The sequence below is a fragment of the Egretta garzetta genome, unplaced genomic scaffold (assembly GCF_000687185.1).
Source record: "Egretta garzetta isolate BGI_Z169 unplaced genomic scaffold, ASM68718v1 scaffold584, whole genome shotgun sequence".
Lineage (NCBI taxonomy): Eukaryota > Metazoa > Chordata > Aves > Pelecaniformes > Ardeidae > Egretta > Egretta garzetta.
In genome coordinates this window covers 523,943-536,803 of record NW_009259529.1, presented here as the reverse complement: position 1 = coordinate 536,803, position 12,861 = coordinate 523,943, and the positions used below count along the sequence as shown (strand labels likewise).

The window sequence follows — 12,861 nt, the reverse complement described above, 5'->3', positions numbered from 1 at the left end:
AAAGGGCCTCCGGGAGAGAGGCCTCGCGTGCGGGGTCCTGGGTGATAACGCAGGCGTCTCTGCCTCACCTCGGGCTGTGACGCCCGAGCAGCGCGGGCTGGGCCGTCATCCGGTGCGCTCCCGCTGCCGTCCGGGCTAGCGAACCCCGAGAGCAAGTTGCCACTCCTCGGGCAGCAGGAGTGCGAGGGGCCGGGGCTGTCAGTAGCCCAGGGCTATGGGGAGACTGTGTCTAAAGGGTTTGCGCATAGGATGAAAGAAAGGCTGTTGGATTTTGTTCTTCACAACCTCCAAAAATAGGTGGCCCTGAGAAACTTTTCACGTGGAGAGTTTCCTCTGTGAGGTGCCCTAGATTTCGGTGGGAGATGAGGCTGCTTCTCCTTTGCCTTTTTCTGGAAACAAAAACGTGAATGCTATCACCAAGGATGCGTAGCAACGCTTGTTTTTTTTTTGCCCCCAGGGGCCCATGAGCAGTAACAGCAAACAGCTGACTGCCAGGTTTGGCTGCCTTGTTTTCCTGCATGAAGTACAAAGTTTTGCAAGAGGTCACAGGTTTGAAATCCAGGTGGTAGAGTTGGTTAAGCTGTTAACCCTACTCCGGTCAATTGCTTTTCTTTATTGCTGGTTATATTACTGTGTTTAAACAATGATGCTACCCACCTAATGCGACAAGCGGTCAGCAGGATGAGAGTCACCCAGATGCTTTTTTCTGTATAACTTGTAATATTGCTAGGCAGGCTTCATGCTAAATCATAAGATCATAGCAGAACTTAGGCTGGAAGGGGTCTTCAAAGCAGGGCTCAAAGTTGCGCCAAGTTTCTTGGGGCCTCCTCCTGTCAAGACATGAATTAGGAGCTCCTTTGCGTGAGTACCCAGCTTCCTGAAAGCTAAAATGGTTGCACTCAAACTGTACCTGTTAACTAACCTGCAGGGCTCTCTCCATGTAGAAGGCAGCTTATGCTAAAGACTCTTCTTTCCAAAACAGGCTGATTACAAGTAACCTGTGTGCACAGCTGAAAGCCTTGGGAAGAATTTGGCAGGATGAAGCCTGTCATTGTGGTGCATGGTGGAGCTGGCCGGATCTTTAAAGAACGAGAAGAGGGAAGTCGTGCTGGTGTTGTCAGAGCTGCGCTGCGAGGTTATGGTATCCTGAAAGAGGGAGGCAGTGCCTTAGATGCAGTTGAGGAGGCAGTACGATCAATGGAAGATGATCCTCATTTTAATGCAGGTAATTTTTCAGGAATTCAGTGGGTTTAGAATCATCATGTATTTCAAGTGTTTTGCCCTGATGCTTCTTAAAATGCTGGTTTGCATTTTCTTTGAATTATGCACATTGCAGTGGAGTAAGTACTGCTGTCACAGTATAGTTTCTTTCTCTGTATAAAAAATAGCACAGTATATACCATAGTTTCTTGTGAGCACCCTTAGGCAGCTGAGTTACTTTTTTCATTTTTCAGTGTTTTATACCTGCCATTTCATTCTTGTGCTGCAGCACTGCTGTTCTGTTAATCTCCTGTTACTGTGCTGCGTCTTCACTTTTAAGACATGGACTCCCTAATGGAGTATATGTTTAGTTAGCTTCACATTTAAAGTACTTGAACGTAGCTTGCAGCAATGTTTAAGTCTTAACACTTGACATGTACCTGTTGCCAGAGTAATACTGTTCCTGGGCATTTTAGGCGTCTTTCTCTTAATTAATGATTGCAATTAGTGCTTTTGTAAATAATATTACAGAAGTAATGCAGTAATGGAATATGAGTCATGAATTTATACCATAAAGGTTCATAAGTGCATTTCCTAACAATTAAAGTTAATTAATGTTAATGTCAATGGTTGAATAGTTTTCTTCTCTTTGTATGACCTCAAATTTATTATTTTCATGAATTTCAGTGTGTCCTGGTTTCATCTGGGGTAGAGTTAATTTTCTTCCTAGTAGCTGGCATAGTGGTGTGTTTTGGATTTAGTATGAGAGAATGTTGATAACTCGCTGATGTTTTAGTTGTTTCTGAGTAGTGCTTACATCAGCCAAGGACTTTTCAGCTTCCCATGCTCTGCCAGCAAGGAGGTGCACAAGAAGCTGGGAGGGGGCACAGCCAGGACAGCTGACCCCATATGATGTCATGTTCAGTATAGAAACTGGGGGGAGTTGGCCAGGGGGCAACGATTGCTGCTCAGGGATGGGCTGGGCATCAGTCATCTGGTGCTGAGCTGTTGCATCACTTTTTCCCCCTGGGTTTTGTCTCTCTCCCCCTTGTCTTCCTTTTCAATACAATTTATTATTATTATAATATTTCAATTATTAAGCTGTTCTTATCTCAAACCACAAGTGTTCTTACTTTTGCTCTTCTGGTTCTCTCCCCCATCCCACCTTGGGGGGCAAGGGTGAGCAAGCTGCTGTGTGGTGCTTGGTTGCCAGCTGTGGCTAAACCACAAGTTCTTTTTGGTGCCCAACATGGAGCTCAAAGGGTTTGAGATAATGACAGATTAATTGGAGCTTATTAAGGAATTTATTTCTGTAAACAGTTGCAGGTCACAGTACTGATTCATCTGTTCTTGATCTTAGTTTATCTGATCTGCACCATGCTCCTTTTTTTTGCTGTACATGTGAAAGATTGATGTTGGCTTTTGCAGTTTGTGCTCTGCAGTGATTAGTGATGTTTTGCCCAGGAGATCTGTTATTAAAACACTGACCTTGAGCTTTATCTGGTATTTGCGTTTTGTACTGAAGCCATTACTGTACTTTGGGTACCACCTTGCGGAGACAATTAGCAATTATACATCTTCTGAGAGGTTTTCTTAAAGAGGAAATACAGAATGGCACCTTCATGACCTTCTTCTATGATGTTTCCTCCTTTATTACAACAGCTTTTCAGTATCTTGAACATCCTTGGATAGTTAAGATACATCTATTAGTATTTCTTGGGAATCTTGTTTTGGTTTTGTCTAAGGTTAGTAAGCAATTTAAGAATATCATCCAGAGATCTGCCCCAAGCTGGATAGTTATGAGTGGCAGGGTGTTTGGGGTAGTATGGGCAAATGCCTAGGATGGTGGGTGCCTCCAGTGTTTTGGAACTTGATTCCGCACTTGTTCAGGAGTCCTGAAAAATTAGTAGAATATTTGGAAGAAGTATGCCGTCGCCCTGGTAATTCCGGAGAGACACAAGTCACCGAGCCCTGTTCAACACTATTCAGTACCCTCAAGGGGAAGAGGAAGTCTCTGGATCTGACAACAAAACGACAGGCACTGCAGCTACTCCAACCCCCGTGACAGGAGCTGTGGCTACCACACAGCGCTTAGTTGCTGGCTGGGGCTAAACTGCAACACAGTGAGAAGATTTTGCCACCCCCACCAAGGTACATCAGGAATGAACATGGAAAGAAAGACTTGTCAGTGTTCAGTGTTTTAGATAACATAGCTATTAGTTATGTGCACACTGAGTTCGCAGAGGTTCACTTGTTCCTTCTCGCCTTGTAATTGAGAGCAAGGGGGAGCTTTTACTTCAGATGAAACTTCCAGTCTTTTGTTACTGACTTGGATTGAACATCTTGATTTTTAGAGGATTCAAGCTGAAATCATGAAATGGACTTAGAGGTGTGGTGTGTGCTATCATATAATTAACATTAGGATGGCATTCTCTCATTTAACTTTGACTTTCTTCACCTGCTATCTAAATCAGTCACTAGCCATTAGGACTTTGTTTTGCTCAGTTTCAGTAAATAAGCATCTGTTTGGCCTTTGGCTCTCTTTATGTTTCTGGGTTATGTCTCAAAATATTTCTCTGGCAGAGAATTTAGATTTGCTATTTTAAAAATGCCAGCTACTTTAGGGCAGGAAGAAATCCTAATTCTTGAGAAGCATCTCGAGTGATGTTCTGCCTGACATTAGGTGTCCAATATTAATGTGGAAGGAACTTCAATGTAAATTTAAGCTTAAAGATTGTTTACATCTCTTTCTTAATCCACATAAATAATTGCATACTTTCTTGGTTTCTTATACACTCGTTTTGATGGTTCTGTTAATCAAAATTATTTAGCTGGGAAATGCATTTTAGCTCAGTGTGACTCTCAGTGATGAAAGCTTACTTCATAATGAACTGTTTAGGCTCATTTATTTAACTTGTATGCAACAGTCTGAAGAATTTGGGCACTTATCCTGAGTAGGATCACAATAACTAGCAATATTCTGTGTTTTGCATACAAGCTTTTTTTAACCTTTATGGGGGATCTTGTCACTAAAACTGCTTTTTTTGAGCCATGCTCTCCCGTAGTGTGCTGTAATTGGACTGACACCTGTGAGCAGTGTATACTCCTATAAAAATGATCATATCATTTGAGGATAGGACCTTAGACTCTACCGTATCCAATGACTGACATACAGTTACAACTTTTTGCTTAACGTACAAAGTGCAGTATGTGTTTGTGACACACCTTTTCATGGTCCGAGGTCACATTTATCCTTAATTAAATACATGTTGAATTTTTTTTTGTCTAAAAGTGTTTATTTCAGCTTGTTCTAGGCATATTTATACCTTGTTTGCAGTATATTAAATGAGGAATTTTTAGCAAAATTTGCTTAAACTGGAGTTGAGCCTTAAGTCCTTGTCCAAGTTGGACTATACTGATCTAAATGGCAAGTAGTCTGGTAATCACTTACAGATACATCTAATTGTGTTAACACTCATTAGCTACAGCTGCTCTCAGTAGCAGGCAAAAATGAGCTGAAAGCTATGTGAAGAGGGCCTTGATTGGAGTGGCTGTTTAAAACTCACCGTGTGGTATTTATCCTTGTAAAAGAAAAATCAGTTTTACTGTAATATTTTCTAGGAAAACACAGACATTGCTAAGAGACAAAATAAAGATTGGGAAGAATGGACATAGCAATCAAGTTGTGTCCTTTTTTGAATGATAGGGTTTAGCCATGCTGTGTAGCTGCATCTTGATGTAGGCTTGGTGGAGGGACTCAGACGCTATACTGTTGTCTAAAACTACCGTTTTAGTGACTTGTGCAGCCTAATGAAGTCATCAAGTTCTGCTTGTGATGAAGACGTGGTCTTGGTTATGTTTCCTTCATGTGATCTCTTTGACTAGCAGTATTAACTAGCTTGGTGTGAGTACTCCAGATACAGGAACTGTCATTATAGTGATCCTTGCACACTCCTTTCCTCCTCAGCCTTTGCAGGACAGATCTATCTATCTATCTCTAGATAGAAGGAATTGGAGTGCTACTCTTGGTACCCCTGCTGTGATTTGGCTGATGTCAGACACTTTTGGTGCTTGTGTCCCCTTAGATTTTTCTGTCTTTTGTTGCCTCTATTTTTTTCCCTGCCTTGGCTTCACAAGTGAGTCAAACGTGGGTTTTTTGGTGCCACTGCCAATGGGTACTGTGGCTTTGGAGGCAGGTAGTTCCCATCCATTGTGCTGGAAGGCAGGTGAAAAGACAGATTGTAACCACAGAAGGAAGGATTCATCCTACCTCAGATAACCAGAAGTTTAGCATCTAGCCTTGCCATGGTGATCAGTGGGATGAGAAAGGATGGCTATACAGCTCTCTAAGGCAAGTGGGATGAATTGTTCTTAGAGGGCACCTCTCTCTCTTTACTAACTGTAAAAGGAGGCTTTTGTAGGAAGCTGCCTTTGACTACACAATCTATCTGCAACTATGTTCTGCTCAGGAAATTTTAGGAAATCCTAAGAAATTATGATCCCCATGGGAGATCTCCAGTAGATACAGGATACAACTAATGCAGTGATGAAGGAGGCTGGTAGAGCTTCCTCTGGAACCATGGTTCTGGTCACTGATACTTGAGAAGGGGGTACCCTACTTCCAGTGGGAACTTGGTGATCATGAGCTAGAAAGCCTGTCTTGTCAAAGGAAGCTAAAAGAGTGTGGCAGGGCTTTTCTGAGAAAAAAAAAAAAACAAACAAAAACGATTACTTACTCTTTCCAGCTTCTCCTTTATGCCAGTGTAAGAATGACGTTAACATGGGTGGCACAAAGAAGTTAACTATAAGCTCTCTGCAGATCAGTGTAGTCTAGAAATTAGCATGTTGTGAATGATGCAGGACTGAACTCTGGAATCGCTTATGCAGTCAGAGAGAGGCAAAAAATAAATTTTTGGGGGCAGAGTTCAGATGTGTTTATGTGTGCCAGGGGAAGTTTTGGAGATTACAGGAGGAGGATTACAGGATTTTATTGCCTCCTGTAACAGGGGATTTAACTTTATATATTCAGGTCTGCAGTACATTGGTATAGAAGTCTTATGTCAACAGTTATTAACAGTGGTTTCTGACCTGCTTGAACATCAGTTTAACAGAAATAGAAAACCTGGTTTAGTTCTGTACAATGCTTAAATCTTTCTACCTGAGCTACTGTGTAAGTCTGCCAATTTTTGCTTTGTTTTTTTTTTTAATTTCTTTTTCAGTTTAGTCTTCTCCATCCTTATTAGCAAGGCTTGTGCACTTGATGACTTACAACTGATTATTCCCCTGTGATACAGTTATTCGCATTATTAAAAAAAAACCCCAACCCTATTTGCATTGTCTCATTTTGTATCTCATTAGTTTTCGATTAGGTTAGTGATAGTACCGTTAATTATAGAAGAAAATAACTACCCAACGTTTCATTACTTGATTTCTTTTTTTAATTCCTTCATCTACCGTTTTTATTTGGTAATGAAGAACTTGTTATTTCAAGCTTTTGTTACACTAGCGAGTGGACACTTTTATTCTGCTCCATCAGTTCTGGCAGTTTCTTGGAATGCTATGTGACGTTAATCTGTTGATAGGATTGAACACTACGCTATTTTGTTGGGTTATGTTGTATCCTCCTTTGGAAGAACTGCAGAGGTAAAATAGTTTTATGTGCACTTGAAGTGATCTGGGGGATAAAGAATTCTGTTCATGATTGTTTGTCATTTTAGCTTTCGTACCTAGTATATCATTTTGGATGGGATTGGAAGTGTGTTTTTCGTCTTATAAAAATAAAATTCAATTTTAAAGTAGATGTTGTACCCTGTGATACTTCTGTTAATGGTTGGATTTTGTGGTTATACTCAGCAGTGTTTCTGCTGTTTTGTTTGTATTCAGGAGGTACTTTCAGGAAGTCAGACAACAAATTGGGAAAGTGAAAGTTTGCTTGATGAGATCTAATAATTGAATCACCTGATGGTTAGCTTTTAATGACTTTATTCTTTTTCCCTTCATCCCTGAATATTTTTTTTTTAATTGTCTTTAGGCTGTGGATCTGTTCTAAATGAAAAAGGTGAAGTAGAAATGGATGCCATTATCATGGATGGAAAAAATTTGGACTCTGGAGCAGTATCTGCAGTTAAATGTATAGCAAACCCAATAAAACTCGCTCGACTTGTCATGGAAAAGGTATGCTGAATATGTACTTGAATATGAAACATTTTTTTCCCTTAGAACTTCATCTGGTATATTGGTGCACCTCAATGATGTTTGTGTAGTGTTTAAAGCAGGAAAGAAGGGAGAAATGGATGGTAGCATTTGGAAACAATGGTCATGACCATCAAGAGCTTTTATTTTAAGGGTTTTTGAGAGGTCTTTTATTGAAAGTAGCATTCTAGGGAAATGTATGTTCTGCCATGCAATTGGAAGCTCAAGGAGAAATTGACCTATACATGTCTACCTTCTGTCGCTCCACAGCTGGTGTTCAAGATTTTAGTGGGGGTTTTGTTCACTTGTTTTTTGAAGAGCTTTTATGCAGTCACTGAGTCTTCTCCTTGATCTTGCAAGATTAAAGTTGGATAATGTACTGCTGACTTTGCAATGACATGGAACTGAATTAAAGGACCCAATAACATATTTGGCCATGTAACACAGTCTTATGTTGTTCTAGGTGGCCTTTTTCATTGAGACCTAATCAAATGGTAGCCTTAGTGCAAAGTTGAGGTATTCCAGCAGTAGAATAGAATAGACTATTTCAGTTGGAAGTGACCTACAACAATTATCTGCTCTAACTGCCTGATCAATTCAGGGCTGATGAAAGGTTAAAGCATGTTATTAAGGGTGTTGTCCAAATGCCTCTTTAACACCGACAGACTCGGAGCATCAACTGCCTCTCTAGGAAGCCTGCTCCACTGTTTGTCCAGTCTAAACCTCCCCTGGAGTAGCTTTGAAGCATTCCTACACATCCTATCACTGGATACCAAGGAGAAGAGTTTAGCACCTCCCTCTCCACTTCCCCTCCTCAGGAAGCTGTAGAGAGCAATGAGGTCATCCCTCAGCCTCCTTCCAAGCTAGACAAGCCCAGAGTCCTCAGCCGCTCCTCACAGGCCATTCCTTCCAGCCCTGTCACCAGCTTTGTTGTCCTCTTCTGGACGCATTCAAGGACCTTCACATCCTTTTGAAATTGTGGGGCCCAGAACTGCACACAGTACTCAAGGTGAGGCTGCACCAACACTGAATACAGTAGGATAGTCACCTCTTTTGACTGGCTGGTTATGCTGTGTTTGGACCCCAGGATGGGGTTTGCCCTCTTGGCTGCCAGGGCACACTGCTGACTCATATTGAGCCTGCTGTCAGCCAGCACCCCCAGATCACTTTCTGTAGGGCTGCTCTCCAGCCACTCCTCTCCCAGTTCATACTTGTGCCTGGCATTCCTCTGTCCTAGGTGCAGAATCCAGCATTTGTACGTGTTAAATTTCATCCCATTAATCATAGCCCAGTGCTCCAATCTATCCAGATCCCTCTGCAAGACCTCTTGTCCCTCAGGAGGGTCAACAGCACCTCCCAGTTTGGTATCATCAGCAAACTTGCTAATGGTGCATTCAGCTCCTGCATCCAGGTCATTGATAAATATATTGAGCAGAACTGGCCCTAGAGTTGAACCCGGAGGAACACCATTGGTGACTGGTTGCCAGCCAGATGTAGCCCCACTCGCGACAACCCTTTGAGCTCTGCCCTTTGGCCGGTTCTTCAGCCAGTGCATCATGAACCTGCTCATCCCACAGTCAGACAGCTTATCCAGAAGGATGCTGTATCAAAAGCCTTACTAAAATCAAGAAAAACTACATCCACCTCCTTCCCTTTATCCATTAAGTGGGTGACCTCATCATAGAAGGATATCAAGTTGGTAAACAGGACTTTCCCTTTGTGAACCCATGTTGACTGTGCTTGATGATTGCATGATTCTTTAAATGCCCTTCAGTAGTACCCAGTATAATCTTCTCCATAGTTTTTCCAGGAACTGACAGGTTAGACTGACAGGTCTGTAGTTCCCTGGGTCTTCTTCACGCCTTTTCTGTAGGTTGGAATAGCATTGGCTAGCTTGAATAACATTGGCTAGAAGATAACATTAGCACTATGATGGTAACAGATTTTCCGAGAGAATCAAACTTATCAAGGAAGCAAAATTATTATTACTTGACCTATGTAAAATTGGTCCCATCTTACTCCAGTAAGAAGCCCCTTTAATATCTGCCACAACAGACATTGCTCATTTTTCAGAAATGGTGCGACTGGTATGGTTCAGGATGGAGTAGATCATTTGTGTGATATGTGCATCTGTTTTACCACTACTAGACTGTGACAGTGATCAGAAAGTTTCTACTGTCTTTGGAGTTTACATTTCTCATCCTCCTAGTGCAGCTGCCCTGTTGTTGAAACAGGTTCATAATTGCAAAAACACTTATTAACAGAGGATTTACGGGGTTTTAACCTTTCAAAGTGACTTCTGAAGAAACAAAACCTCTTTTGGCGATCTATAAAGATGATTGAAATGTAATTTGTCCTCAACAGCCTCCAAAGAAGATAGCAATTATTTTTGCCCTTTTAATTGGAGGATAGTTCTGCTTTTAAAATCAGAACTTTTCACTGAAGTATTTAATATAAATACTTCTTAAAGGTATGTCTACTAGAAAATAATGTTAAAACTTGTGATGTGTAAGCTTTTTGTTCCTTCAAATTGAATTTATTCTGTCATTTAACTAGAACAAATAAACAAGTATGGCTGGCAGACAGCTTCACCAGACCAAATTGAAAAATTTGAGAATGTAGTTGGAGGGTTGGGGGAGAGATGTCTTCTAGCATGTTGGGGGGAATGTTGTATTTTATTTCCTGTAGATAACTTCTTTTAATGCTCGTTGTTCTGTTCAGATGAACTGAATGCCCATTCCAGAATCACTGTTCTTTTGTTTTCTTCTCCATAACGAAATCACACTTAAGTCAACAAGAACAAACTCAAAATAATGCTGTTGGTTTTTGAGACCGTAACTTTCCAAAGTGTTTTTTAAAAAACAAAACTCAAACCAAAAAAAGTCTCTCGTCTTTTTAGTCTGTTATAAGGTCGATCTTGTCATTGTGTGGTGCTTCTGGTGCTCAAAAATGTTGGAGCTAAGTTTGAAAGGAAATCATAAAATTCAACTGAACAGGACCAAGTATAATGGTGTAGCCCTAAACCCATGATTTTTTGTGGTAGAGTGTTTGTTGTGGTAAACTCTTTGCCCAGATGCAAAAAATTCTATGTAAATTACAAAGTTCAAATCTAAATGTTGGCCTAAATTGCTTGATATATCTTGAGGTGAGTTTCTGTTGCTTCTCCATCAGGTTTGTAAATGGGAGTACCAACTGATGTTACTCTTCTGTTTGTCTTGGACGGGAATCTTGGGACACCAACTCAGGCTATTTCACAGTACTTTTTAGAGTGTGTTTTGTTTTACTGTGCATAATTAAAAATATTTTTAACTTTGTGACCCATGAGTAATGACACTGTAGTTTTCTTGGGGTCCTAAGCATGTTAGAATGCTTACTTCCCAGTGGTTTTGAGATGTCTCACTGCCTTAATGAATTTTGAAACATGCAGCTCCCAAAAACAAACCAACCAAAAAAACCACCTCCCCAACTGCTTGTAGTTGTCCGCATTTCCATTCCTATTATGGAACAATATGGGCTCCACCTGGTGGCCAGAATAGCTCTTCTAGATTGTTACTATGCTCTTTTGTCCTGTGTGCTGTCACATTCTCTCTCATTGGGCTCGAACTTGTCCAAATTCATGGGGTAGAAGAAAGGAGAGCACCAGAATAACTTCCATTCAGGATTTACTATGCTGTTGAACACAGCAGCCTCTAGAGATGGAAGGCTTTTATTATGTTAACTAATTCAACAAATCCTTGAGAAAGCAGTTAAATTCCTGTTGAATTATTCCTGTTTGTAGTGAAAAAAATTAAATGATACATTGAAATGGCTTTTTTTTTTTTAAATGGGGCATGTAATCCCCCCTCAGCTCCAACACTTCATTAGATGGGCTCCTCGTGAACATTAGAGCACTGACTCATTGGTGTACGTGAACTGTGCATATGTTTTCCCCTACTATATCATCCAGCCCTTTACATTAGACAAAGGAGAATTTAGCTTAGAATTTAGACTTCTCAAGGAAAAGATGCAAATTTTTGCTGTGCTCTGTACCCTGCCAGGATTGTTAAATAAATAATAGTGATGGTCTGAATTTCAGGCCAGCTGCAGAAATTTGGGGGATTTTCCTCTTCCCTGTTTCCCATGAAACTACCTAAACTTGCCAACATTTGTTGTTTGTTAGTAAGATCTCTGATTTTCTTTTTTTTTTTTTTTTTTTTTTTTGTCCTTTTGGATAACTTTGTATAAATGTGTCCCAGAAAAATTAGGCACTTAAGAATTTAGCAAACATACTCATGAAACTGTAGAAGAAAGATGAGATAGAAAAACCTGCTTTTGGGTTGTTTGGCAGTATTCTACCAGCTCTTTGGATTGACAAGATAGATTGATGAGAAAAACAAATTAAATTCTCCTTAAGATACCTTCTTTTTTAGTGAGGACTGGGGAAAAAAAAAAAAACAAACAAACCCAAAGCTTATCATAGAAGCTTATTCCTCTATATGCAAGTCTGTCTTGTTTGTACAGCTCAGGAAGGTGGGTATGTTATCAGAATCTGTATATGGGAGGGAACCCTTTGATAAAGTTTTAAGAAATAACTTCCATTTTTTACAATGGAACTTCAATTTCTTTAAAAACTTACTTAAAAGATGATATAAAGTCTTAATTGCTGAAGACAGCAAGTGATGGAGGACACAGCCTTCTGATACAGATAAAGTCAAAAGAAAACTTCAGTGTATTGCCTAAAAATAAAATCAAAAAAACCACCAAAACCAATTTGAGTTATTGGATTGTGTGGGTCTGGTGTTTTAGTAGCAGTGGCAGGGGAGGGCAGTGTTGCACAGAGAAGTTAGCTTTCAAGTCGGAAGAGTTAGCTTTCAGGTGTCTCTGCCGGAGAGCAGAATAAACCCCCCATAATCAAGGAGGAAGCAGTTAACGACCTGCTCTGCCACCTGAACACCCACAAGTCTATGGGGCCAGATGGGATCCACCTGAGAGTGCTGAAGGAGCTTGCGGAGGTATTTGCCAAGCCACTCTCCATCATTTATCAGCAGCCCTGATTAACAGGGGAGGTCCCAGATGACTGGAGACTTGCCAGTGTGATGCCCATCTACAAAAAGGGCTGGAAGGAGGATCTGGGGAACTACAGAGCTGTCAGCCTGACCTCAGTGCTGGAGAAGATTATGGAGCAGTTTATCTTGAGTGTGCTCGCCAGGCATGTGCAGGACAACCAGAGGGTCAGTCCCAGCAAGTATGGGTTCATGAAAGGCAAGTCCTGCCTGACCAACCTGATCTTCTGCTATGACCAGGTGACCTGCCTAGTGGATGAGGGAAGGCATGTGGATGTTGTCTCCTGGTGTTTAGTAAAGCTTTTGACACTGTCTCCCGTGGCATTCTCCTAAAGAAGCTGGTGGCTCATGGCTTAGACAGGTGTACTATTTGCTGGGTAAAAAAAAACCGACTGGGTGGGTGAGCCCCGAGAGTTTTGGGGAAAGG

At 41.0% G+C, this 12,861-nt stretch overlaps 1 protein-coding gene across 2 annotated transcripts in view; it reads left to right on the top strand.

Annotated features, from left to right (window-relative positions):
• The first annotated feature begins 91 nt into the window (after nt 1–91).
• Nucleotides 92–12,861, top strand: part of ASRGL1 (asparaginase and isoaspartyl peptidase 1) — a 25,269-nt gene continuing 12,499 nt past the window's right edge. The window contains exons 1-3 of one of the 2 annotated variants that reach the window (XM_035893105.1): nt 92–112; nt 983–1,225; nt 7,232–7,374. In XM_035893105.1, the coding sequence (XP_035748998.1) occupies nt 1,039–1,225; nt 7,232–7,374 (330 nt within the window). In that variant the 5' untranslated portion in view covers nt 92–112; nt 983–1,038. Of the gene's footprint in view, nt 113–961; nt 1,226–7,231; nt 7,375–12,861 lie in introns of those variants that run through there. The other variant, XM_009637563.2, reaches the window with a different exon arrangement.